Source organism: Haplochromis burtoni, unplaced genomic scaffold (assembly GCF_018398535.1).
Source record: "Haplochromis burtoni strain Fernald_Lab_line unplaced genomic scaffold, NCSU_Asbu1 Contig_82, whole genome shotgun sequence".
NCBI classification, from domain to species: domain Eukaryota; kingdom Metazoa; phylum Chordata; class Actinopteri; order Cichliformes; family Cichlidae; genus Haplochromis; species Haplochromis burtoni.
This window is the reverse complement of record NW_024582443.1, coordinates 2,152,039-2,175,039: the sequence shown is the minus strand read 5'-3', so window position 1 is coordinate 2,175,039 and position 23,001 is coordinate 2,152,039. Positions and strand designations below refer to the sequence as shown.

Genomic DNA, 23,001 nt, shown 5'->3' with positions numbered 1-23,001 from the left:
TCTGTATCTATGAAGCGCCTTGAGGCGACTTATGTTGTGATTTGGCGCTATATAAATAAAATTGAATTGAATTGAATTGAGTGCAGATTTCGTGTGCTCATCTTAAAGAGGGAGGTGTGGATGAGCACTGCTGAGCAGCAGTCTCAGTGTTAATAGTGCTCTAGTTTTCATACAAACATGGCATGTCAGCAACACTGTGATTCCTTCTGTAGCAAGCTTATCAGAGAATCTTCTCCAAGCACAGCATCCCAGCAAACTTCAAACCCAGAAACACACTCAGACAAAAACTGGTTCATCCCAAGGACAAAACTCCCAAACACCAACTAAACAACGTGGTATTTGCTCTGCAATGCAGCGAGGAGAGCTCAGACTTCTACATTGGAGAAACCAAAGAGCCACTTCGTAAACGCATGGCACAACATGGAAGAGACGAGACTCAGTCAACGCCTTTTGTCACACCTTGGCACATGTGATGAGGCACGTGATCGACCCTCTTAAGGGACACTCCTGCTAGGATTTAAATACCTGGGACTCACCACTATTTGATCATAGAACTGAAGAAGTTTTATGGATAAGATGTTAAATCTTTAAGAAACTTAAAGAAGTCCAGTCGCTTTCATTCCAACCTCGTTAGATTACCATGACCTGGATGACGGTGTCAGGGGTTTGTGCGTGGATGAGAGGAAGAGAGGACAAGGACTCGTGGCTTGATTGAAGATGAGAATGGCGTTTATTATACAAAATGGATCAACAGAACGTGAACGAACGCTGACTGGCTGAACTGAAAGCACACACGGAAACGACAACATCACACCAACAATGACACGACCCAGAACAGAGAGAAACTGAGGGTTTTAATACAGGGACTGATGAGGATGATAATGAGAGACCGGTGAGTACACAGCTGAACATAATGAAACAGGAAATGGAACATGTGGAAAATAAACAGTGAACATGAACTGAAAACGCTGGGTCAACGACCCAGGAACCCTGACAGGCGGAGAAACTACACAGATGTGTGTGTGTGTTGCTATGCCTGGATCTGGGGTTCTCCCTGTGGGACATTGTTATGGAGGGTGGGTTCCCCTCCCTGCTGCTCCCCACTCGTTGTTACAACAACCCATACTGGACGTGTAGCTCCAGGGAACCTGACAAGGTGTTGTGGCATGATTTCTGGCCTGTGCCCTCAGGGGATGCAGTTGGGATGTTTTGAACCTCTTTAGCGCACAGCCACCCCATCTGACTTTTCCTCGGCTCGTGCCATGGCCACCGTCCTCTGCCAGGGTGGTCCGCCCATTGCGTCTGGTTGTCTGGGGCTCTTGCCTTTTGACTATGGGCATCCATTCCCTCCCCTCTTTCTCTCTCTCTTTCTGTTTCGTTTCTTTTTCTATCCCTCCTCCTTCTTGTCTTTATTATTATCTCTTCTTCTATCTTTTGCCAACCTGGCCCTCACCCCCTGTCAGCCGTGGCATAATAACCAGTCTGATAATAATGTGAATAATAAAATAAACTGAAATGAGTACCAATGGGAGCCTATACAGAGTCTACAGCGCTCCTCTTGGCAAAGCAAATGTGTTTGGCTCAACAAAGCATTCAGACCATGTGTTTACTAAAAGTGCCTGACACGACAGGTTTAAAAAAAAGAAAGAGGGAGAAAAGAGAAGTTAGAGATAAATAACTCTAAATCTGGCTGTAACTAAATTAATAAATGGGAACAAATGAATACTGCTTACTTGTCACACTGTAGTTTAATCCAGGAAGCTTAATATTTGCAGGGTCAAGTTTCTCTGAGAATCCAAATATGGTGGTGTGATCCGGATGAGTGAAAGATCACAGCAAACAAGGTTACAACTTGAAGTACAGCAGCAGGGCCAAACATCAGAGAGCCTTAAATGTTTAAATGTTACCACAAATGCTGCAATAACAACTCCCACTCTGGCTTCTTCTTAATACGCCGCCCCAATGACGGAGCTCAAACACAGCTGAGTGGAACAAACCTCAGCCCCTGCAGCTCCGCCCACAGCATACCAAGCATAAACTACAAACAGAACCAGCCCCAGCCTGCCCAGATCCTCACAGACAAATGGTCAAGAAGACAAAGTCTATAGAAAATGCTGTTTTTTAATATATTACTATTCTGCCATGATGTGGCTGGGCTACTTTTTTATTTTGCGAACATAGAGGTAGGAGTGAAATGTTAAACCCCCTTGTGTCAGTCTGTTAATACTTCTGCAATCATTCCAAACACACACACTCAAACAAACTAAACTGGTTACATTCATAAACATTTGGCCCCAATATGTCAGTCTTTCACTACATTTACTGACATACAGACAAAAGAATGCTTGGAAGCCATGACTAAATGAGCTGCTAGAGGAGATTAACTGGATAATAATGCACATGTACATAGATAAATATTTACTTATCCATGTGGAAATAGTGTTGTAGGTCACAAAAATGCTGTTACATCCCACATAGCCAAATTGGTATGGCCTGGATCTGGTCCACACAATGTGCTTACACATGGCCCACATACCGCAAAGAATGACGGCCCTTTGGTGGCCCAGATCTGGTTTGCCAGAGATGGCCCACACATGGGCCAGCACTAGGCCAGTTGCAGACACACTGCTGGCCCTGTGCTGGCCCAGAACAGTTTCAGCTCTGGCCCAAGATGTCAGCCTAATGTGTACCTAATGTGTACCTTAATCAAGCCATGTAATAACAACATGTACCAGGACATAATAGTGCAAAAGTACCACGACAAAACTCTGTTCAGAAAATGAACGGACTGATTCTTATATAGTGCTTTTCTACTTTCCCAGATTACTCAAAGTGATCTGTACAACAAGCCACATTCAATCAGTCACACACTTTCTCTAAATTGCACACTTCTTAACTACATTGACACTTTTGACATGCAGACTAGAGAAGCCAGGGATCGAACCACAAATCTTCCAGTCAGGAGGTGACCTGCTCTACCTCCTGAGCTACAGCCAACCAGTGGTACACATGAGTAAGCCCTCACTAGGTTTTGGATTAAGTGTACACTCACAAACCTGCATTTGAAGCATTGGCTACCATAGCAGTATTGGATTGCAACATGGCATTTGGGTCTTCAAACTAAAGTAGCAAAATAGGAACATAAATAGGGGCATCATTGCCAGACCTGGCCCACATCTGGTTGACCTACACCCTGCCATGACACCAGTTACTCAGACCTGCTTTCTATGAGCCTGGGCCACATAAACCAAACCACAATTGGGCCAGATGTGGCATGCCACCGCATAAACAGTACCATCTACGCCGGGCCTGGCCCGTATCTGGATGACATACCACTTACCATGCCACAAGTCAGCCAGCAGTGCCGGCTTGACACCAGATCTGGGCCAGACCTGTGTGCTACTTACTGGTGTAATCTGTTACTTGTAAGTAATATCATGTAACAGCAAAAAGAGCTTCTGTGTTTCCAAAACCACAACATCTGATCAGGTTCACATCAGCTGGCATGTTATGGTTGATGTGAGTGACCGTTAATAAAATTTAAGTTTTGCGTGAATGATGCAAAGACGATCATCAAATGTTTGGTCATGATAAGTTACTCATATAGACCAAAAGCCAATGACACCCAACTTTATCTATCCTTAATAGACCTCTATGAATTGAATCATTACTTATTTTTAATCTCTGGCTCTCTTCCACAGCAAGTCTTTTTTCCTGTGTTCCTCCCCTCACCCCAACCTGCCTCAGCAGATGGCCCCGCCCCTCCCTGAGTCTGGCTGTGCTGGAGGATTTTTCCTGTTAAAAGGGAGTTTTTTGTTCCCACTGTCGCCAAAGTGCTTGCTCATAGGGAGTCATATGATTGTTGATGTTTTCTCTGTATGTATTATTGTAGGGTCTGCCTTACAATATGAAGCGCCTTGAGGCGACTGGTGTTGTGATTTGGCTCTAAAATTGTATTGAAATTGAATTGAAAAAGTGTAAAGAAGCAAAAACAGGGGAAATATGGTCTTGCTTGTGTGTCCCTGTCAGGAGTAGAGCTGCTGCACTGTGAATGATTAATACAGATGAGGGAGCAAAGCATATCCATGTGTTAGAATGGCCCAGTCAAAGTCCAGATCTAAATCCAATCAAGAATCTGTGGCAAGATCTGAAAACTGCTGTTCACAAACGCTGTCCATCTAATCTGACTGATTAGATGTTTTGCAAAGAAGAATGGGCAAGGATTTCAGGCTCTAGATGTGCAAAGCTGGTAGAGACAGACCCTAAAAGACTGGCAGCTGTAATTGCAGCAAAAGGTGGTTCTACAAAGTATTGACTCAGGGGGCTGAATAATTACGCACACCCCACTTTTCAGTTATTTATTTGTAAAAAATGTTTGGAATCACATATGATTTTCGTTCCACTTCTCACATGTACACCACTTTGTATATTCCACATGTGGAATTCCAATAAAATTGATTCATGTTTGTGGCTGTAATGTGACAAAATGTGGAAAAGTTCAAGGGGGCCGAATACTTTTGCAAGCCACTGTATTTCATTTACAAATATTATAATACTGTGAAATGTTATATGAATGGACAGTGTGACCTTACAATGTCCTTCTCTGTATCCTATCAAAGTTCACAATTAATGACAAGTCTTTATCTGAACACTGGTTAAACTCAACTCTGCAGAAGAGGACAATTAATCTCACACATGATGTTGCATAGAATTACAGGATTTTATTGGCCTGAAAAAGTCACATAGGCGTTCAACACATTATATGACAACAGATTTAAAGCAATTTGGTTCAGCAGTGACATAGGCCCACAGACGACTTGCGTGGTGATCACAGTAGAGGTGGCGGGCTAATGGTATTGCCTGAGCTTCAGCTCACGATGCATCTGGCACCAAACACACGGGTAGCAAAAGCACACTTTACAGCAGTCATCAGTGAACGAGCCCTGCAGGATGGAGGAGAAGAAGCAGATAGACAGAGGATGAAGCAGCAGGAGTTACTGTTGTTACCCCTCAGACATAAAAGTTTAGTGGGGTGTTGTCATCCCCTCATCCGGCAGCTGTGTCCCTGTGTAGAGCTGGGTAACCAAATATCTGAGAGTTTGTCAAAACAAGAAGCCGCAGCTGTTTTCCCCACAGTGAGGGCAAGAGAGTTCAGATTTGAAGAACTTTACACTTCCTCTTTCTCAACTCAAGCTACTCCTTTATAAACTCTACGGTTTGCAAAATACCACAAGTTTTATCCAGGTCACTTTTATGATGGCACTGCATGATATGGTTACTTTATGTCAGTTTGACCATGAGAGGTGAGGGTGAGTGAGAAGGATCTGCACAAAGCACAATTTGTGTGCATTTTTTGAATCTCATAAAATTTACATTTAGATGTTATGTTAGTTCATTTTACAAGCAGAAACCTCCAGGGCTTAAAAATGAAGCCAGTGCAGAAGTTATAAAAGTGCACTTCCTCTAGTGACCACATCTATCTTTTAAGTGTAGTTTGTAACAGTGTCCTCCATCTCTAATCCAGCCTTACATAGATGTTGTGGCGCTCTCTGATGGATCCACGGAGTAAGCAGGACACCACACCACAAACGTCCAGGAGTGGCATTGCACAGCACCATCCATGTTTATTGGCTGCATCACACTGCATGCAGGGAAAACAGCAAAGGCCACAGCAACCTTTGGGGAGAAATATATACATATATAAATAAATATTTATGTATATATTTTATTTACTATTTTTTTATTAACTACAACAAACCAACCAACCTGGATGTTCCAGGGGAGCAAAAAAACTTTGAATTTTTGCTATTTCAACTTTCCCTGAATCCAACCACAGAGAGACTGGACTTCTATTTTATTATTATTATTATTATTATTATTATTATTATTATTATTATTATTATTATTATTATTATTAGTAGTAGTAGTAGTAGTAGTAGTAGTAGTAGTAAAAAAAAAAATTTGGGACACTCTAAGTCTGATTTTTTATGCTATAATAAAAGGAGTCATTAAGTTTAAGTTGAACATTTGAGACATTTCCACTCCAATTACGAAAACTTGGTTTTCTGGTGAAAAATGTAAAATAATGAAAAACTCCATAATGCTACTAAATGATCATTGCTATCATGTAGTCTCAGATAGTTCATTTACTCTTGATTTTTTACTGACTTCAAACACTCGGTTAGCTTATTGCAAACAAAGTCTGAGGAAATCGCTCATGTAGAAATCACTGCTGTTTGTAGGGTTTCCTGGGTTTACTTACAGCTCTCCATATCAGAGCAGCAATCACAGAGGTCGGTGCTCCATTGGCCAGAGTTTTCAATGGTCCTGATGACTGTCACCACCTGGGTGGGCTGCTGGTGGACGGCCATGCCTGTAGGAAACACAGACACAGATTGAAATGCTGTAGTGGTTATCTTGTGAAAAGAGAAGTTTAATGCTAGATTATGAAAAAGGTAAAAGACTGATTTTGATCCATGTTATAACAAGATGATTCCTGGTTCATATAAATGACAACAAATACCTTTCGCCAGCTGTACAAATGATTTATGTACGGCCCAGACAAAAGAGCTGACACCGGTTTTATGCACAGATTTATTATCTCTGACTTCCTCAGAAACATGTTACCACGTATTACATTCATGATTTTACAAAGATTTCTGATTCTCTTAAGCTGTTCATCAGTGTAAAATGTTTTTCTTACCTTCTTTTGTCTTCACTGGTTCTCTGAGCTTTCAAAACAAGAGAAAACGTTAGAAACACCAGCATTTAAGCACAGACCAATAACAGGAAGGGGAGGTGCCGAGATACGCACACACACTCTTAATTTGTATTGTACTGGCAGATGTTTTTGGGTTGCTTTTTTTTCTGACTTTGTACTACAAATATCTGTACTTTGTACTCCTTACATTTTGTAAAAAGGCTTGTTACCTTTGCTTAATGCAGTTCTGTCATTGTAAGGCTCCAAACATGAAACTAATTTCAGCCTAAACAGAAACATATGGCAGGCTGTTTATTAACCGCCAGAGGATGTCACGTAAAAAGAGATTACTGTGCCAAAGTCTGGGGTTAAAAGTGGAACTGTGTTTGTTTTGTTTTTGCACAACACCGGAACAACTGCAGGTGTCTGTAAGTTGTGGTAATTCAGCATCTAGCTTGTGCTACTGAAGAGGAGCGAGCATAAAGGGAGTGACGTTTTTTAAGTGTCAGGTCATTTTAAATGCAGTGTTACTATCAGCTCACAAACAGAGAGAGGAAGAAGAGAGGGTAGATTTAAAGGTAAGGACTGCTCATCTGACTGACTGACACATTCTCCTGTTTAGAGGAAAAGTCACCCTCTACAATGTGGACAATGGTAAATAGAAATACTTTTTAGTTTCCTTCTTTTCTTCAGCTTCAAGCTCAGTATAATTAGATTTTTTTAAAAGTTTGTATTCCCATCTACTGATATTATTTTATCATTATGTTAATAAAGCACAAGTAAGGCAAGTATTGTAGTAGTGGTGGATTGTCAGATGTTTTTCGGTTGCTCGTGCTGTGAAATGGAAACACTGCTTAACCAGTGAGCAGCAACAAGACTTATTCTATCAGTCTTGACACAAGAGGTGGGAAGTAACCAGTGTTGAGTAAGTTACTTTTAAAAAGTAATTAATTACTAATTGCTTAATCAATATTATCTAATTACTGTGTCTGAAAAGTAACTTAATTACTCAATAAGTAATTTAACTAAATACTTTTTTAAATCCCTATAAACCTTGAGTGGACAAACAATAGAAATTAAACTCTTTAAATAATAAATAATTTTTTTAAAAAGACGCAGCGGTAGCAGCTCTTCCACAATGTAGCCTGCAATCATTTTTTAAGCTCGCCTTCAGACGCTTTCTGTGCTGCTGAAGTAAAATCAAGCTTTGCCTGCTTAGCAGGAGTTGCCGCGGTGTTATCCATGGATGATGAACAAGGATCACTCAGAAGTGTTCGTCTATGCTCTCGTGTCAGGCGCTTCAGTAGATTACTTGCGCTATTAACAGCAGCCGATAGTTTTTACATATTACTGTAATGTTCTTGTCTGCTTGTTTCACAAAAGTGAAGAGACGGGAATATGTCCATTTCATAAAACAGCCACTCGCTTCAGCCGACTCCGACATCTTTAGAATATGACTATGCAGCAAACTGGCACGAAATGACGTGCAGCTGCACTACAGCGATGTTAAAGTGGCAGAGTTTACTTTTACCTTTAGAAGACAAATTATTGAATAATTAATTAATGATATTCAGCGAGTTTGATTATTTTACAATGTAACGCAAGTACTTTGTAAGTAACTGTAATTAAAATACCTAAAAATGAACAGTAATCAGTTACTCTACTTTTTCAGTGGAAAAGTAATTTAATTACAGTAACGTGTTATGCGTTACACCCAACACTGGAAGTAACGAAGTACAAATACTTCATTACTGTACTTCAGGTATCTGTACTGTACATGAGTGTGTGTGTGTGTGTGTGTGTGTGTGTGTGTGTGTGTGTGTGTGTGTGTGTGTGTGTGTGTCAGAGCGTTTCTTTACCACGCACACACACACACACACACACACACACACACACATCCATACACTGCTTTTTACTATTCCACAGCACCTTGTCCAACATCCACACTCCAATGGACACATCTAGGACAACCTGAGGTTTAGTAGGTGCACCGATGATACTTGTTATGACTGGAGGAATGTCTGTTTTCTTTAATGGAGAATAAATCTTATATTGCTGTTAGTTCCCCTTAAATAGTGTCACATTTGTAAGGAAAATTATTGAAGATGATTAAATGATTAAAGAAACAAGACATGTTGGCACTTTAATTAAACAAACAAGATGCCATTTTTAGCTGCTAATGAGCTAGCTTGTGTCTTTAGTTGATTTCACAGGCAGTGCCGTGCTGTCAAAGCTGCTTCTTTAAGTTTTTGGCTCAGACAATATGGTACATAACTAGTGTATGTCTTGCATGGGTTGCACGGGTATCACAATGAATTACAAGGTGAGATCAAACGTCAATAAAACCAATAAAATCGCAGGTAGTTGCAATCTGTTGCACGGTGTAACCGTGTAAGAATAAACTCTACTATTTTTGCAACAGGTGATCAATCGTACTGGATGTGTATAAATAGTCCTGTCTAGGGATGGGAATTGCGCACCAGTAGATCATTTCCTTGGAATTGTTAGTCTGCCTGCCTATCGATCCTCCTTATCAGTTCCACTTGGACTTGCTCTACAAAAATCAAAAATCGTATTCTGTTTTATTATTTATGTTTCTTTTGAGTTTGAGTTTTGGAAAAGAGGATCTTAAGACGCTGAGAAAAACAAAAAAAAGAGAAACCAAACCTCAAAAAGGGAACTGTTCTGAATCTCTAAAAAATGTTTGATCCCAAATGCCTGTTTGAAATGTACTAACTTGTTCAGAATTCATAACAACAAAATACCACAAAAGTGTAACAAATAATTATCAAAGAGGGTAAAAGCTCAATAAACTTGTCTATAGTAACCTGAATGTTTTTAATACACAATATGATGAGAAACTGTCTGTTGTAACATCTGTGTAACATGCACATCGGCAACATGAAAATGAGGAAGCAAGAAATCTGCAAACTCCGTTTATGGCATGACTTACGAAATTTGTACTTGGAATCAGGCAGATGATGCTGGCCGAGAAATCACATGCTTTAAACCCTGAAATACCTCCTAATATTTACTCAGAAATGTAGATGTTGATCACACACTAGTTGAGAAACTGTCAGTAACAGCAGTGAGAGCTGTAGCTCATAAAAGAAGAAAAAATCTACACGAGAAGAATCGCTTTCTTTATTTTGCCCTCTTATATGAACAATCAACTTGTGTAAATCTACAACTGGTCTTCTTAGATCTTCACTGATTTTCTTGGGCTTTACTTTTTTTCAAAGTATTGGTCAGTCCAAATGCTTTTATGCTGCACTTGTAGTCAATCATCATCACCAACAAGAAGTTGACAGGCCTCAATCTTGTTAGGTCAAAAGACATGTAGAAAAATAAATTAAAATTTATGCACACAACTTTTAGTTTTCAAAGTCATCAAAGACGTGTGCTGTGCAATTATTCTATGCTGGAAAAAGAACAGTGCATGAAATAATTAAAAGACCAAAATCACCAATGAGTGATTTTGGCCTTGACCAATGACCAATGATGAGTGGATACAAACGTCCAACCACAACTATATATAGTTTTCCATGATTTTATCATCTCTCTGTCCTTCTCTTGAGCAGATGCCCTATGGCTCACACATCCGGTTGCCTAACTCAGCAACTCAGATGACACTTCAGTATTCAGAATCAACACATTTTAATTTGAAACTTTTCTGCTTATTCACTACATCAAACAAAATATGTATATTTGTTACATCAAATGAAATATATCTTTGCTCCTAAAAAGATTAGCTTCAGCAAATTCACATACAGCTATACTTGTTGTTGAATTCTGTGTTATATTTCTATCATCACTTAGTCACTTAGTCAGTGGAGGTGATAACAATGCTCATAACAATGGTCAGTTAGGCTCTGGTGTTTAAATGATGCTAGTCCTAAATACTAGCATGCTAGTTAGTACTAAGGGACCCAAAGTGTGCCTAAAAATATCACCAGCATCATCGCGCCATCACCAGCCTGAACTGTTCTATATTTTCATGTTTACAGCAAACACTGACCCTAACATCTGAATGTTTTTGCAGAAATCGAGACTCGTCACACCAGAATATCAAATTGTAGCCTGTTTCCATTGCTTAGCTGACACTCAGTATGCCTCATGTGAAAGGTTAAGCATTGTTTTACAGTTTGGGAATTTTAGGTCCCATTTTGGGTCTGTAAAAATCGGGAGACAATATTCCCAAGAACTTCTTAAACTTTTCTTACTTACCTATTACAAATGCATAGAACAGTAGGAAGACTAAACCTCAAACATTTTTATTTAGTTTGTTTTTTTTGTTGTTGTTTTTTTTTGGGAGGGGGGGGGGATTTAATTCCTGTTTTCTCAATTATCTATAATTCTGACCATTTGTTGGTTGATTTTGTCTGAACAACTCACCAGACAAAAAGAAGAAGGCAAAAAATGAGTGTTTACCCTAATAAAGACAGTCAAGGCTTTATTGTTGTGTATGTCCAAGTACGAGTATTGTTGCACCCCTAATATATATATATATATACCCACAATGAGGGCAAGAGATTTCAGATTTGAAGAACTTTACTCTTCCTCTTTCTCAACTCAAGCTACTCCTTTATAACTTCCACGGATTGCAAAATACCACAAGTTTTATCCAGGTCACGTTTATGATGGCACTACATGATGTGGTTACTTATAAACAAATAATGAGGACACAGAGACATCTGGGAGCTATTGAAGAGGTGACGGTGAGTGAGAAGGATCTGCACAAAGCACAATTTGTGTGCATTTTATATGAATCTCATAAAATTTACATTTAGATGTTATGTTAGTTCATTTTACAAGCAGAAACCTCCAGGGCTTAAAAATGAAGCCAGTGCAGAAGTTATAAAAGTGCACTTCCTCTAGTGACCACATCTATCTTTTAAGTGTAGTTTGTAACAGTGTCCTCCATCTCTAATCCAGCCTTACATAGATGTTGTGGCGCTCTCTGATGGATCCACGGAGTAAGCAGGACACCACACCACAAACGTCCAGGAGTGGCATTGCACAGCACCATCCATGTTTATTGGCTGCATCACACTGCATGCAGGGGAAACAGCAAAGGCCACAGCAACCTTTGGGGAGAAATATACATATATAAATAAATATTTATGTATATATTTACTATTTTTTTATTAACTACAACAAACCAACCAACCTGGATGTTCCAGGGGAGCAAAAAAACTTTGAATTTTTGCTATTTCAACTTTCCCTGAATCCAACCACAGAGAGACTGGACTTCTATTTTATTATTATTATTATTATTTATTATTATTATTATTATTATTATTATTATTATTATTATTATTATTATATTTATTATTATTTATTGATAGTAAAAAAAAATTGGGACACTCTAAGTCTGATTTTTTATGCTATAATAAAAGGAGTCATTAAGTTTAAGTTGAACATTTGAGACATTTCCACTCCAATTACGAAAACTTGGTTTTCTGGTGAAAAATGTAAAATAATGAAAAACTCCATAATGCTACTAAATGATCATTGCTATCATGTAGTCTCAGATAGTTCATTTACTCTTGATTTTTTACTGACTTCAAACACTCGATTAGCTTGTTGCAAACAAAGTCTGAGGAAATCGCTCATGTAGAAATCACTGCTGTTTGTAGGGTTTCCTGGGTTTACTTACAGCTCTCCATATCAGAGCAGCAATCACAGAGGTCGGTGCTCCATTGGCCAGAGTTTTCAATGGTCCTGATGACTGTCACCACCTGGGTGGGCTGCTGGTGGACGGCCATGCCTGTAGGAAACACAGACACAGATTGAAATGCTGTAGTGGTTATCTGGTTAGAGAAATTCAGCATGAAAAAGGTGAAAGACTGGTTTTGATACATGTTATAACAGGATGATTCCTGGTTCATATAAATGACAACAAATACCTTTGGCCAGCTGTACAAATGATTTATGTACGGCCCAGACAAAAGAGCTGACACCGGTTTTATGCACAGATTTATTATCTCTGACTTCCTCAGAAACATGTTACCACGTATTACATTCATGATTTTACAAAGATTTCTGATTCTCTTAAGCTGTTCATCAGTGTAAAATGTTTTTCTTACCTTCTTTTGTCTTCACTGGTTCTCTGAGCTTTCAAAACAAGAGAAAACGTTAGAAACACCAGCATTTAAGCACAGACCAATAACAGGAAGGGGAGGTGCCGAGATACGCACACACACTCTTAATTTGTATTGTACTGGCAGATGTTTTTGGGTTGCTTTTTTTTCTGACTTTGTACTACAAATATCTGTACTTTGTACTCCTTACATTTTGTAAAAAGGCTTGTTACCTTTGCTTAATGCAGTTCTGTCATTGTAAGGCTCCAAACATGAAACTAATTTCAGCCTAAACAGAAACATATGGCAGGCTGTTTATTAACCGCCAGAGGATGTCACGTAAAAAGAGATTACTGTGCCAAAGTCTGGGGTTAAAAGTGGAACTGTGTTTGTTTTGTTTTTGCACAACACCGGAACAACTGCAGGTGTCTGTAAGTTGTGGTACTTCAACATCTAGTTTGTGCTACTGAAGAGGAGCGAGCATAAAGGGAGTGGCGTTTTTTAAGTGTCAGGTCATTTTAAATGCAGTGTTACTATCAGCTCACAAACAGAGAGAGGAAGAAGAGAGGGTAGATTTAAAGGTAAGGACTGCTCATCTGACTGACTGACACATTCTCCTGTTTAGAGGAAAAGTCACCCTCTACAATGTGGACAACGGTAAATAGAAATACTTTTTAGTTTCCTTCTTTTCTTCAGCTTCAAGCTCAGTATAATTAGATTTTTTTAAAGTTTGTATTCCCATCTACTGATATTATTTCATCATTATGTTAATAAAGCACAAGTAAGGCAAGTATTGTAGTAGTGGTGGATTGTCAGATGTTTTTCGGTTGCTCGTGAACTGCAGAGGGCTGAGCCTGAAGGAAATTCCACACAGTTCCTCTAATGACTTTCCAGTAACTGCTACGATGAAGGGTCAAGAGTTCACTGGGTCTCTGCTTCAGTGCTGTGAAATGGAAACACTGCTTAACCAGTGAGCAGCAACAAGACTTATTCTATCAGTCTTGACACAAGAGGTGGGAAGTAACCAGTGTTGAGTAAGTTACTTTTAAAAAGTAATTAATTACTGATTACTTAATCAATACTTATCTAATTACTGTGTCTGAAAAGTAACTTAATTACTCAATAAGTAATTTAACTAAATACTTTTTAAAATCCCTATAAACCTTGAGTGGACAAACAATAGAAATTAAACTCTTTAAATAATAAATAATTTTTTTAAAAGACGCAGCGGTAGCTGTCATGGTCCCTGTGCCTCACCAGCTGATTCTGTATTAGGCAACATGTTTTCTCTCTCTCTCTCTCTCTCTCTCTTGCTCTCTCTCCTGCCGGGGCGATGCTCATTATGGGCTCCCGCCCCTGGCCCACGCACCTGCTGCTGATCGGGATAATCACAAGGCCGATTTAAGACAGCAGCACTGTGTCACTCGTCGCTGGATCGTTGAGTTATCAGCGTCAGTCGCTCAGTAGATTGTAAATAAGGATCTGTGAGTTCGTTCCGTCTGTTCGCCTCTAACTATAATCTCTGTGTACAGATCTATCCTGGACCTTTCCCTGCCTGCCTGTCATCCCGTGGACGAGTGAGTGGATGGTGTTTCCCCAGTGTGGGGAGTGAAGAGAGAGAGCCTTTGGAGGACGTCAGATTCCCGTCTTTTCCCTCACATACCTCGGAACCCTGGACCCCCCTCCCCTCCCTCCAGCACTTTGTAAATAGCATCACCACATACCTCGGAACCCTGGACCCCCCTCCCCTCCCTCCAGCACTTTGTAAATAGCATCACCTGGTGTCGTTGTGTAAATAAAATCTGTAAATCCTGTAAGGAGTCCCGGTCTGCGCCTGAGTCCGTTAACTGAAACCTGACAGAACGATCCAGCCATCATGGACTCAGCAGGTCGGGACCCAGCCGCTCAGGACCCTGTCGCTCAGGCACTCATCGCTCAGGGAGCTGCTCTGGCTCGACATGAGCAAATGCTCGAGCGGCTCCACCACGAAATGGCGGCGCTTACGCAGGCGGTCGCTCGCTTAACACCTCTGGAAAATAATCGTAAGAACTGAAGTAGAGATGTACAAGCCGGATGGAGAGGATGGGACGGGCGGTAGTGTGCAGTGGTGGACCCGGGGGGAGTGGTATCAGGTGGATTAGGAGAATTAAGAGGAGAGACCGGCCTGTCGATGATGTGAGAAAGAGATGCTGTGATTGGCGAGAGCTCACCCCCCCCCACCCCGCCCTCCAAATGCCGCCCAAAAACCAGCCGACACCACGACCATAGCAAGAAAGAGGAGGTGAGGAGCGGTTGGGGGGATGGGAAAGAAAGAGAGAACGCGTAAAGGCAGATGAGAAAGGACAGGGGGGAGTGTTGGGGGAGTGGGAGCGGTGCGTCTTGGTGGGGAGTGGGTGAAGGGCGGTCGGGGCCGGGCACAGCGGTGCAAGGGGTTAGTGATCGTAGGTTCTGAGAGTTGCGGAGCAGAGGGGGGACGTGATGGTAGAGGTATTAAAGGAGAAAGAAGGGCGGAAGGAGAGGTAGGGGGTTTCGGGGTGTGGGTGTGGTGATTCCGCACACAAAAGTTAGATTCCCTATGATCGCAATCACAGAGTTGACAAGTAGTAAGAAAAAAGGTTGGGAGGTGGGTCGGGCCCCCAAGTTGGAAACGTTCTACGCTGGAACGTGCGAGCGCGGGCAGCGAGCGGCGCCGACGCTGGTAGTCCGGGTGTCATGGGACGCGCCCCATCAAATCCGAGAGCATCCCCGGCCGGCCGGACAGCGCGGTTGTAAAAAAGCCGATGGCTCAGGGACGCCGGACAGGTTCTCTGTCACCTGCCACCTCAACACACATCCCACGTCCAGACAAATCCTGTGCTCCGGACCGCCGTTCCGATATCCAGCTGGAGCCAGCCCCTGTAAATCCTGTAAGGAGTCCCGGTCTGCGCCTGAGTCCGTTAACTGAAACCTGACAGAACGATCCAGCCATCATGGACTCAGCAGGTCGGGACCCAGCCGCTCAGGACCCTGTCGCTCAGGCACTCATCGCTCAGGGAGCTGCTCTGGCTCGACATGAGCAAATGCTCGAGCGGCTCCACCACGAAATGGCGGCGCTTACGCAGGCGGTCGCTCGCTTAACACCTCTGGAGAGTGATCCCCGGCCGGCGGCTCCCGCCCCCCAGGAGCCTGCGCCTGCCGCTGCGAGCGCACCTCCGGCACCTCTGCCACCCTCGGACGGACCCCTGCCCACGCCGGAACCTTTTACGGGTGAGTCGGACAAGTGTGCTGGTTTTCTGGCTCAATGTACTCTTGTGTTCCGTGAGCAGCGGCGCTTCCATAACAACGACGGTGCCAAAATAACCTTTTTTGTCCAGTTGCTGCGGGACCGGGCTTTAAAGTGGGCTCAGGTCGTGCTTAGCTCGGATCCCGGGATTGCCTATGCTGATTTCCTGTCTAAATTCCAGACTGTGTTCAATAAAGGCTCAGGCGCTGAAGTCGCCGCGCTTCGTCTGCTGAACTATAAACAAGGGAAGCGGAGCATGTCTGACTATTCTATTGATTTTTGGATTTTGGCTGAAGAGACAGGCTGGGGCCCGGAGGCCTTACGGAGTGCACTGCTCAACAATGTTCGTGAAGAGGTGAAAGATGAACTCATTATGCGAGATCTCCCCGACTCTCTTACCGAGTTAATGGCTTTATGTATTAAGGTGGATGACCGGCTGCGAGCTCGTCGTCTGCCGCGGCACTACAATTCCCAGGAGGCCACGGGGCAGTGGAGGGCTGGCTCCACCTCGGAGCCCAGCTCTTCCCGGCAGGCAGAGAGCGCAGACGGAGGAGAGCAACCCATGCAGATTGGAGGCTCGCATCTCTCCGCCGCGGAACGCCAGCGCCGTATCTCTGCCGGTGAGTGCCTCTATTGCGGCCACAAGGGACATGTGGTCGCCTCTTGCCCATCTCGAGCAAAAGGTCGCGCCCACCAGTGACGGTAGGAGTGCTGGTGGGCGGTCTCAGCCAAGACAAATCTCCTCCACGGCTAATGCTGTCTGCCCAGCTCACGGTCAACACCAAAGGTCATGTTCTCTCCGTTTTGATAGATTCAGGGGCGGAACAGAATTTTATTGACTCTGAGTTAGCAGACCGCCTTCAGCTAGGGCAGGAACCTCTTCCCCACACTTTGCATGTCACTGCTTTGTCCGGCCAGCGCCTACCTGACATTACTCACGTCACTGAGCCCGTTATTCTTACTCTGTCTGGCAACCATACTGAGGAAATATGTTTTTTTGTGTTCAAGGCCACTCGGACGCCGCTCGTTCTCGGGCACCCCTGGCTTCGTCAACATAACCCGTGCATTAATTGGCTTACGGGACGCATTACGGGGTGGGGAGAGGAATGCCATATGACCTGCCTTAAATCCGCCTCACCGCCTCACACACCAGCCTCCCTCGCCAAGTCGACCGCGCCCTCCGATTTGTCCGGAGTGCCCCCTGTTTATCATGATCTCGCCGAAGTGTTTCGCAAGGACCGGGCCCAGTCGTTGCCTCCTCACCGACCGTACGATTGCGCTATCGACTTACTCCCTGGCGCGCCATTGCCTACTAGCCGTCTCTACAGCATCTCTCTACCGGAGCGAGAGGCTATGGAGTCATACATCTCAGAGTCCCTCGCCGCCGGCTTGATCCGCGCTTCCTCATCGCCCGTAGCAGCAGGGTTTTTCTTCGTCGAGAAAAAAGACAAGTCTCTCCGCCCGTGCATCGACTACCGTGGGTTAAATAACATAACCATCAAAAACAAATATCCACTCCCACTTCTGACCTCTGCTTTTGAGCTGCTCCAGGGGGCGACAGTTTTCAGCAAATTGGACTTGAGGAGCGCATATCACTTAGTTCGGATCCGAGAGGGCGACGAGTGGAAGACCGCCTTCAATACTCACCTTGGACACTTTGAATACTTGGTTATGCCGTTCGGCCTCTCTAATGCTCCTGCAGTTTTTCAAGCACTCGTTAATGATGTTTTGAGGGATTTCATCAACAGGTTCGTCTTCGTCTACCTCGACGACATCCTGATCTTCTCCAAGTCACTGTCAGAGCATGAGACCCACGTCAGACAGGTTCTGCAACGCCTGCTGGAAAACCGGTTGTTCGTAAAAGGTGAGAAATGTGTCTTCCACGTGTCCACAGTTGCCTTCTTAGGCTACGTCATCGAGCAGGGAGACCTACGTCCTGACCCAGCTAAGGTGAAAGCCGTGGTGGAGTGGCCTGAACCCCCCAACCGACGGCAGCTGCAGCGGTTCCTCGGCTTCGCTAACTTCTATAGGCGGTTCATCCGGGACTACAGCAAGGTAGCTCTGCCTTTAACACAATTGACCTCTCCCAAGGTTCCTTTTCAGTGGAACGATGCTGCCCAATCAGCCTTCCTGGAGCTGAAAGAGCGATTCGCCTCAGCACCCATTCTGGTCCAGCCCGACCTAACCCTGCAGTTCGTGGTGGAGGTGGACGCATCCGACACGGGAGTAGGAGCGGTCCTCTCGCAACAGAGGGATGGTAAGCTCCACCCGTGTGCCTTTTTCTCCCGTCGTCTCACCCCCGCAGAACGCAACTACGACATTGGCGATCGGGAACTTCTTGCCATCAAGCTCGCCTTGGAGGAGTGGAGGCACTGGCTGGAGGGCACTGCCCAACCGTTCATCGTTTGGACAGACCATAGGAATCTGGCATATCTGCAAACCGCAAAGAGGCTTAACGCCAGACAAGCAAGGTGGGCTCTGTTTTTTACGCGGTTCCACTTTTCAATCACTTACAGGCCAGGATCCCGCAACGTCAAGCCGGACGCCCTGTCTCGACAATTCTCCACCTCCGAAGACCCGGCGGACCCTGCTCCCATCCTCCCGGCCACCTGTGTGGTGGGGGCTGTCTCCTGGGAAATCGAGTCGGCCATTCGCGAGGCTCAGAGAGCCGAACCGGATCCTGGAGGCGGCCCTGCGGGGCGCCTGTTCGTTCCCCAACCTGTCAGGCCTCAGGTATTACAGTGGGCACACACAGCCCGTTTCTCCTGTCACCCAGGAATACACCGCACAATTACTTTCCTGCAGCGCTACTTTTGGTGGCCCACCCTGAGCCGGGACGCCAAAGAATACGTCTCCGCGTGTACAACCTGCGCTCGAAACAAGACCCCAAACCAGCCACCCTCGGGTCCGCTTCATCCCTTACCCACGCCTTCCAGACCATGGTCTCATGTTTCTCTGGATTTTGTGACTGGCCTCCCGCCATCTGCAGGTAATACGGTCATACTCACGATCATTGACCGCTTTTCTAAGGCGGCTCACTTTGTTGCTCTGCCCAAGCTGCCTACAGCATTGGAGACTGCTCGCCTGCTCACCACCCATGTCTTTCGCCTGCACGGCATTCCAGATGACATCGTGTCTGACCGGGGTCCTCAATTCACGTCCCGTGTGTGGAGGGAGTTCTGCACCTCATTGGGATCTAAGGTCAGTCTCTCCTCTGGTTATCATCCGCAGAGCAATGGCCAGTCCGAACGGGCGAACCAGGAGTTGGAGGCGGCCCTGCGCTGCGTCGTCTCTTCCAACCAGGCCGTCTGGAGCGAGGAACTGCCCTGGATCGAGTACGCCCACAACAGCATGACCTCCTCCGCCACGGGCCGGTCCCCTTTCGAAGCTTCTCTGGGGTTCCAGCCGCCTCTTTTTCCCTCCATCGAAGGCGAACACTCTGTGCCATCCGTCCGGGCGCATCTGCGTAGGTGTCGTCGGGTGTGGAAGGCCACCCGGGCTGCGTTGTTACGCACCAAGGACCGCAACAAACGCTTCGCTGACCGCCACCGGTCCTCCGCTCCCGCCTATACTGTTGGGCAGAAGGTATGGCTTTCCACACGCTTCGTTCCCATCCGGGCGGAATCCAGGAAGCTCTCTCCTGCCTATATCGGCCCGTTCGAGATCTCGGCTTTGGTTAACCCTGTGTCTATTAAGCTCAAGCTGCCTCGCAACATGAAGATACACGATGTCTTCCATGTGTCTCAGGTTAAACCTCTCCGGTCCAGTCCTCTGTGCCCGCCTTCCAGGCCCCCTCCTCCCCCCCGGCTCGTGGACGGTCTGCCGGCTTACTCGATCACCCGTATCATGGATTCTCGGCGGCGGGGCGTGGCTTCCAGTACCTGGTGGATTGGGAGGGCTATGGCTTGGAGGAGCGGTCCTGGGTCCCTCGGGCGGCCGTCCTGGACCGGCGCATGCTGCGGGCGTTCCATCGTCTGCATCCGGATAAGCCTGGTGGGTCGCCGGGGGGCTCCCGTTGAGGGGGGGGTACTGTCATGGTCCCTGTGCCTCACCAGCTGATTCTGTATTAGGCAACATGTTTTCTCGCTCTCTCTCTCTCTTGCTCTCTCTCCTGCCGGGGCGATGCTCATTATGGGCTCCCGCCCCTGGCCCACGCACCTGCTGCTGATCGGGATAATCACAAGGCCGATTTAAGACAGCAGCACTGTGTCACTCGTCGCTGGATCGTTGAGTTATCAGCGTCAGTCGCTCAGTAGATTGTAAATAAGGATCTGTGAGTTCGTTCCGTCTGTTCGCCTCTAACTATAATCTCTGTGTACAGATCTATCCTGGACCTTTCCCTGCCTGCCTGTCATCCCGTGGACGAGTGAGTGGATGGTGTTTCCCCAGTGTGGGGAGTGAAGAGAGAGAGCCTTTGGAGGACGTCAGATTCCCGTCTTTTCCCTCACATACCTCGGAACCCTGGACCCCCCTCCCCTCCCTCCAGCACTTTGTAAATAGCATCACCTGGTGTCGTTGTGTAAATAAAATCTGTAAATCCTGTAAGGAGTCCCGGTCTGCGCCTGAGTCCGTTAACTGAAACCTGACAGTAGCATCTCTTCCACAATGTAGCCTGCAATCATTTTTTAAGCTCACCTTCAGACGCTTTCTGTGCTGCTGAAGTAAAATCAAGTTTTGCCTGCTTAGCAGGAGTTGCCGCGGTGTTATCCATGGATGATGAACAAGGATCACTCAGAAGTGTTCGTCTATGCTCTCGTGTCAGGCGCTTCAGTAGATTACTCGTGCTATTAACAGCAGCCGATAGTTTTTACATATTACTGTAATGTTCTTGTCTGCTTGTTTCAGAAAAGTGAAGAGACGGGAATATGTCCATTTCATAAAACAGCCACTCGCTTCAGCCGAGTCCGACATCTTCCGCTTTAGAATACGACTATGCAGCAAACTGGCGCGAAATGACGTGCAGCTGCACTACAGCGATGTTAAAGCGGCAGAGTTTACTTTTACCTTTAGAAGATAAATTATTGAAATTAAATAATGATATTCAGCGAGTTTAATTATTTTACAATGTAACGCAAGTACATTGTAAGTAACTGTAATTAAAATACCTAAAAATGAACAGTAATCAGTTACTCTACTTTTTCAGTGGAAAAGTAATTTAATTACAGTAACGTGTTATGCGTTACACCCAACACTGGAAGTAACGAAGTACAAATACTTCATTACTGTACTTCAGGTATCTGTACTGTACATGAGTGTGTGTGTGTGTGTGTGTGTGTGTGTGTGTGTGTGTGTGTGTGTGTGTCAGAGAGTTTCTTTACCACCACACACACACACACACACACACACACACACACACACACACACATCCATACACTGCTTTTTACTATTCCACAGCACCTTGTCCAACATCCACACTCCAATGGACACATCTAGGACAACCTGAGGTTTAGTAGGTGCACCGATGATACTTGTTATGACTGGTGATCTTCAGCTCACGATGCATCTGGCCCCAAACACACGGGTAACAAAAGCACACTTTACAGCAGTCATCAGTGAACGAGCCCTGCAGGATGGAGAAGAAGAAGCAGATAGACAGAGGATGAAGCAGCAGGAGTTACTGTTGTTACCCCTCAGACATAAAAGTTTAGTGGGGTGTTGTCATCCCCTCATCTGGCAGCTGTGTCCCTGTGTAGAGCTGGGTAACCAAATATCTGAGAGTTTGTCAAAACAAGCAACCTCAACTTTTTTTTGTATGAAGGAAATTCTTTTTTGTGATAATATTTTGAACGTGCATTTCTGTTGACCTGTCAACTTAGCGCATTATAAGCTGATATGCAAACTAGTTAATTGATACTAGATTTGGAAAAATGAATGGATTGTAAAATAAGCGAATAAGATGTAAAAAGGGTTGAAATTAGTTTCTTATTTCTAGTGTGTGGAGGAAGGTTTTATCATGGCACACATCTGTTTACATGGAAGGAAACTCCTCATGTGATGTGACATTTAGCAATTTGCAAATGTGCAACACATCAGAAGGATGACTCTGAAATTACAAAGGGAAACAATTTTGCTGACAAAACTGCAAAAGCAGCAGCTATAACAACCACAGTCTTACTAACAACTCATGAAATTCACACTATTCCACTGTCTGTACTGCAGGATGAACAAAAAGCAGCACCACCAAAAGAACAAAAACAATGGCTAATACACGGAGCAGTACTAGACACTGATGACATAATGAAGATAACAGGAAAACCCATTCTTCCCAAATTGTTACACAAAACAGCCGCTCTAGTGAGCCATGGTTTTGAGCCATGGCTCATCAGGAAGGATAATCTGAGGAATCCCGACAACTTTACACTATAAATTTTGAAACTTCAGCAAAAGAATATGTGAGAACATGTATGACCTGCCAAAAACACAATACCCAAGGTAACTTAAGGCCAAAAAGAGGACATTTTCCTACACCACCTCACCCATTTCATACAATTCACATGGACTTCATTGAATTTAATGAGTGTCAGGGCTCAAAATACGCTCTAGTAATCATAGATGTTTTCTCAAAATGGCCAGAAATCTACCCAGTTAAAAAAGCAGACGCAATCTCAGTTGCAAAGTGTCCATGCAACCATTTCATTCCAACATATGGAATTCCTACTCTGATGAGATCAGATAATGGAACCCATTTTGTAAATGACGTGATCAGCAAAGTATCTGAAGCACTAGGTTTCAGTTTAAAACACCACTGTGCCTACCATCCACAGAGTGCAGGATTAGTGGAGAGAACGAATGGCACTATAAAACAAAGGCTCAGAAAAACAATGGAAGAAACTAGCAGACCATGGCCAGAATGTGTAGGCCTAGTCAAAATGTGGATGAGAATAACACAAGGAAATAACAAACTGTCCCCATTTGAAATTATACATGGGCGACCTTTTCCATTGCCAGTTATTAGC

At 44.4% G+C, this 23,001-nt stretch overlaps 2 protein-coding genes and 1 long non-coding RNA gene across 4 annotated transcripts in view; 1 reads left to right on the top strand and 2 right to left on the bottom strand.

Annotated features, from left to right (window-relative positions):
* LOC102296887 (cornifelin homolog B) overlaps positions 1 to 1,979 on the bottom strand; it is a 6,402-nt gene extending 4,423 nt beyond the window's left edge. The window contains exon 1 of one of the 2 annotated variants that reach the window (XM_042222258.1): positions 1,734 to 1,979. The gene's annotated coding sequence lies outside the window, so the exon portion shown is untranslated. The remainder of the gene's footprint in view (positions 1 to 1,733) is intronic. The other variant, XM_005925810.3, reaches the window with a different exon arrangement.
* A 2,722-nt stretch (positions 1,980 to 4,701) lies between these two features.
* Positions 4,702 to 7,319, bottom strand: LOC102297182. Its single transcript, XR_001336419.2, has 4 exons — positions 6,704 to 7,319; positions 6,263 to 6,373; positions 5,531 to 5,676; positions 4,702 to 4,943 (listed from the first exon to the last, which is right to left on the bottom strand). It is a non-coding gene; the product is annotated as an uncharacterized LOC102297182 (long non-coding RNA).
* Positions 7,320 to 16,798: 9,479 nt separating this feature from the next.
* lrfn4b (leucine rich repeat and fibronectin type III domain containing 4b) lies at positions 16,799 to 19,909 on the top strand (the record flags this gene model as incomplete). The annotated part of the gene is made up of 1 exon (XM_042222259.1): positions 16,799 to 19,909. A coding segment is annotated over exon 1 (3,111 nt), but the record flags the coding sequence as incomplete, so codon positions are not given.
* Positions 19,910 to 23,001: the final 3,092 nt, after the last annotated feature.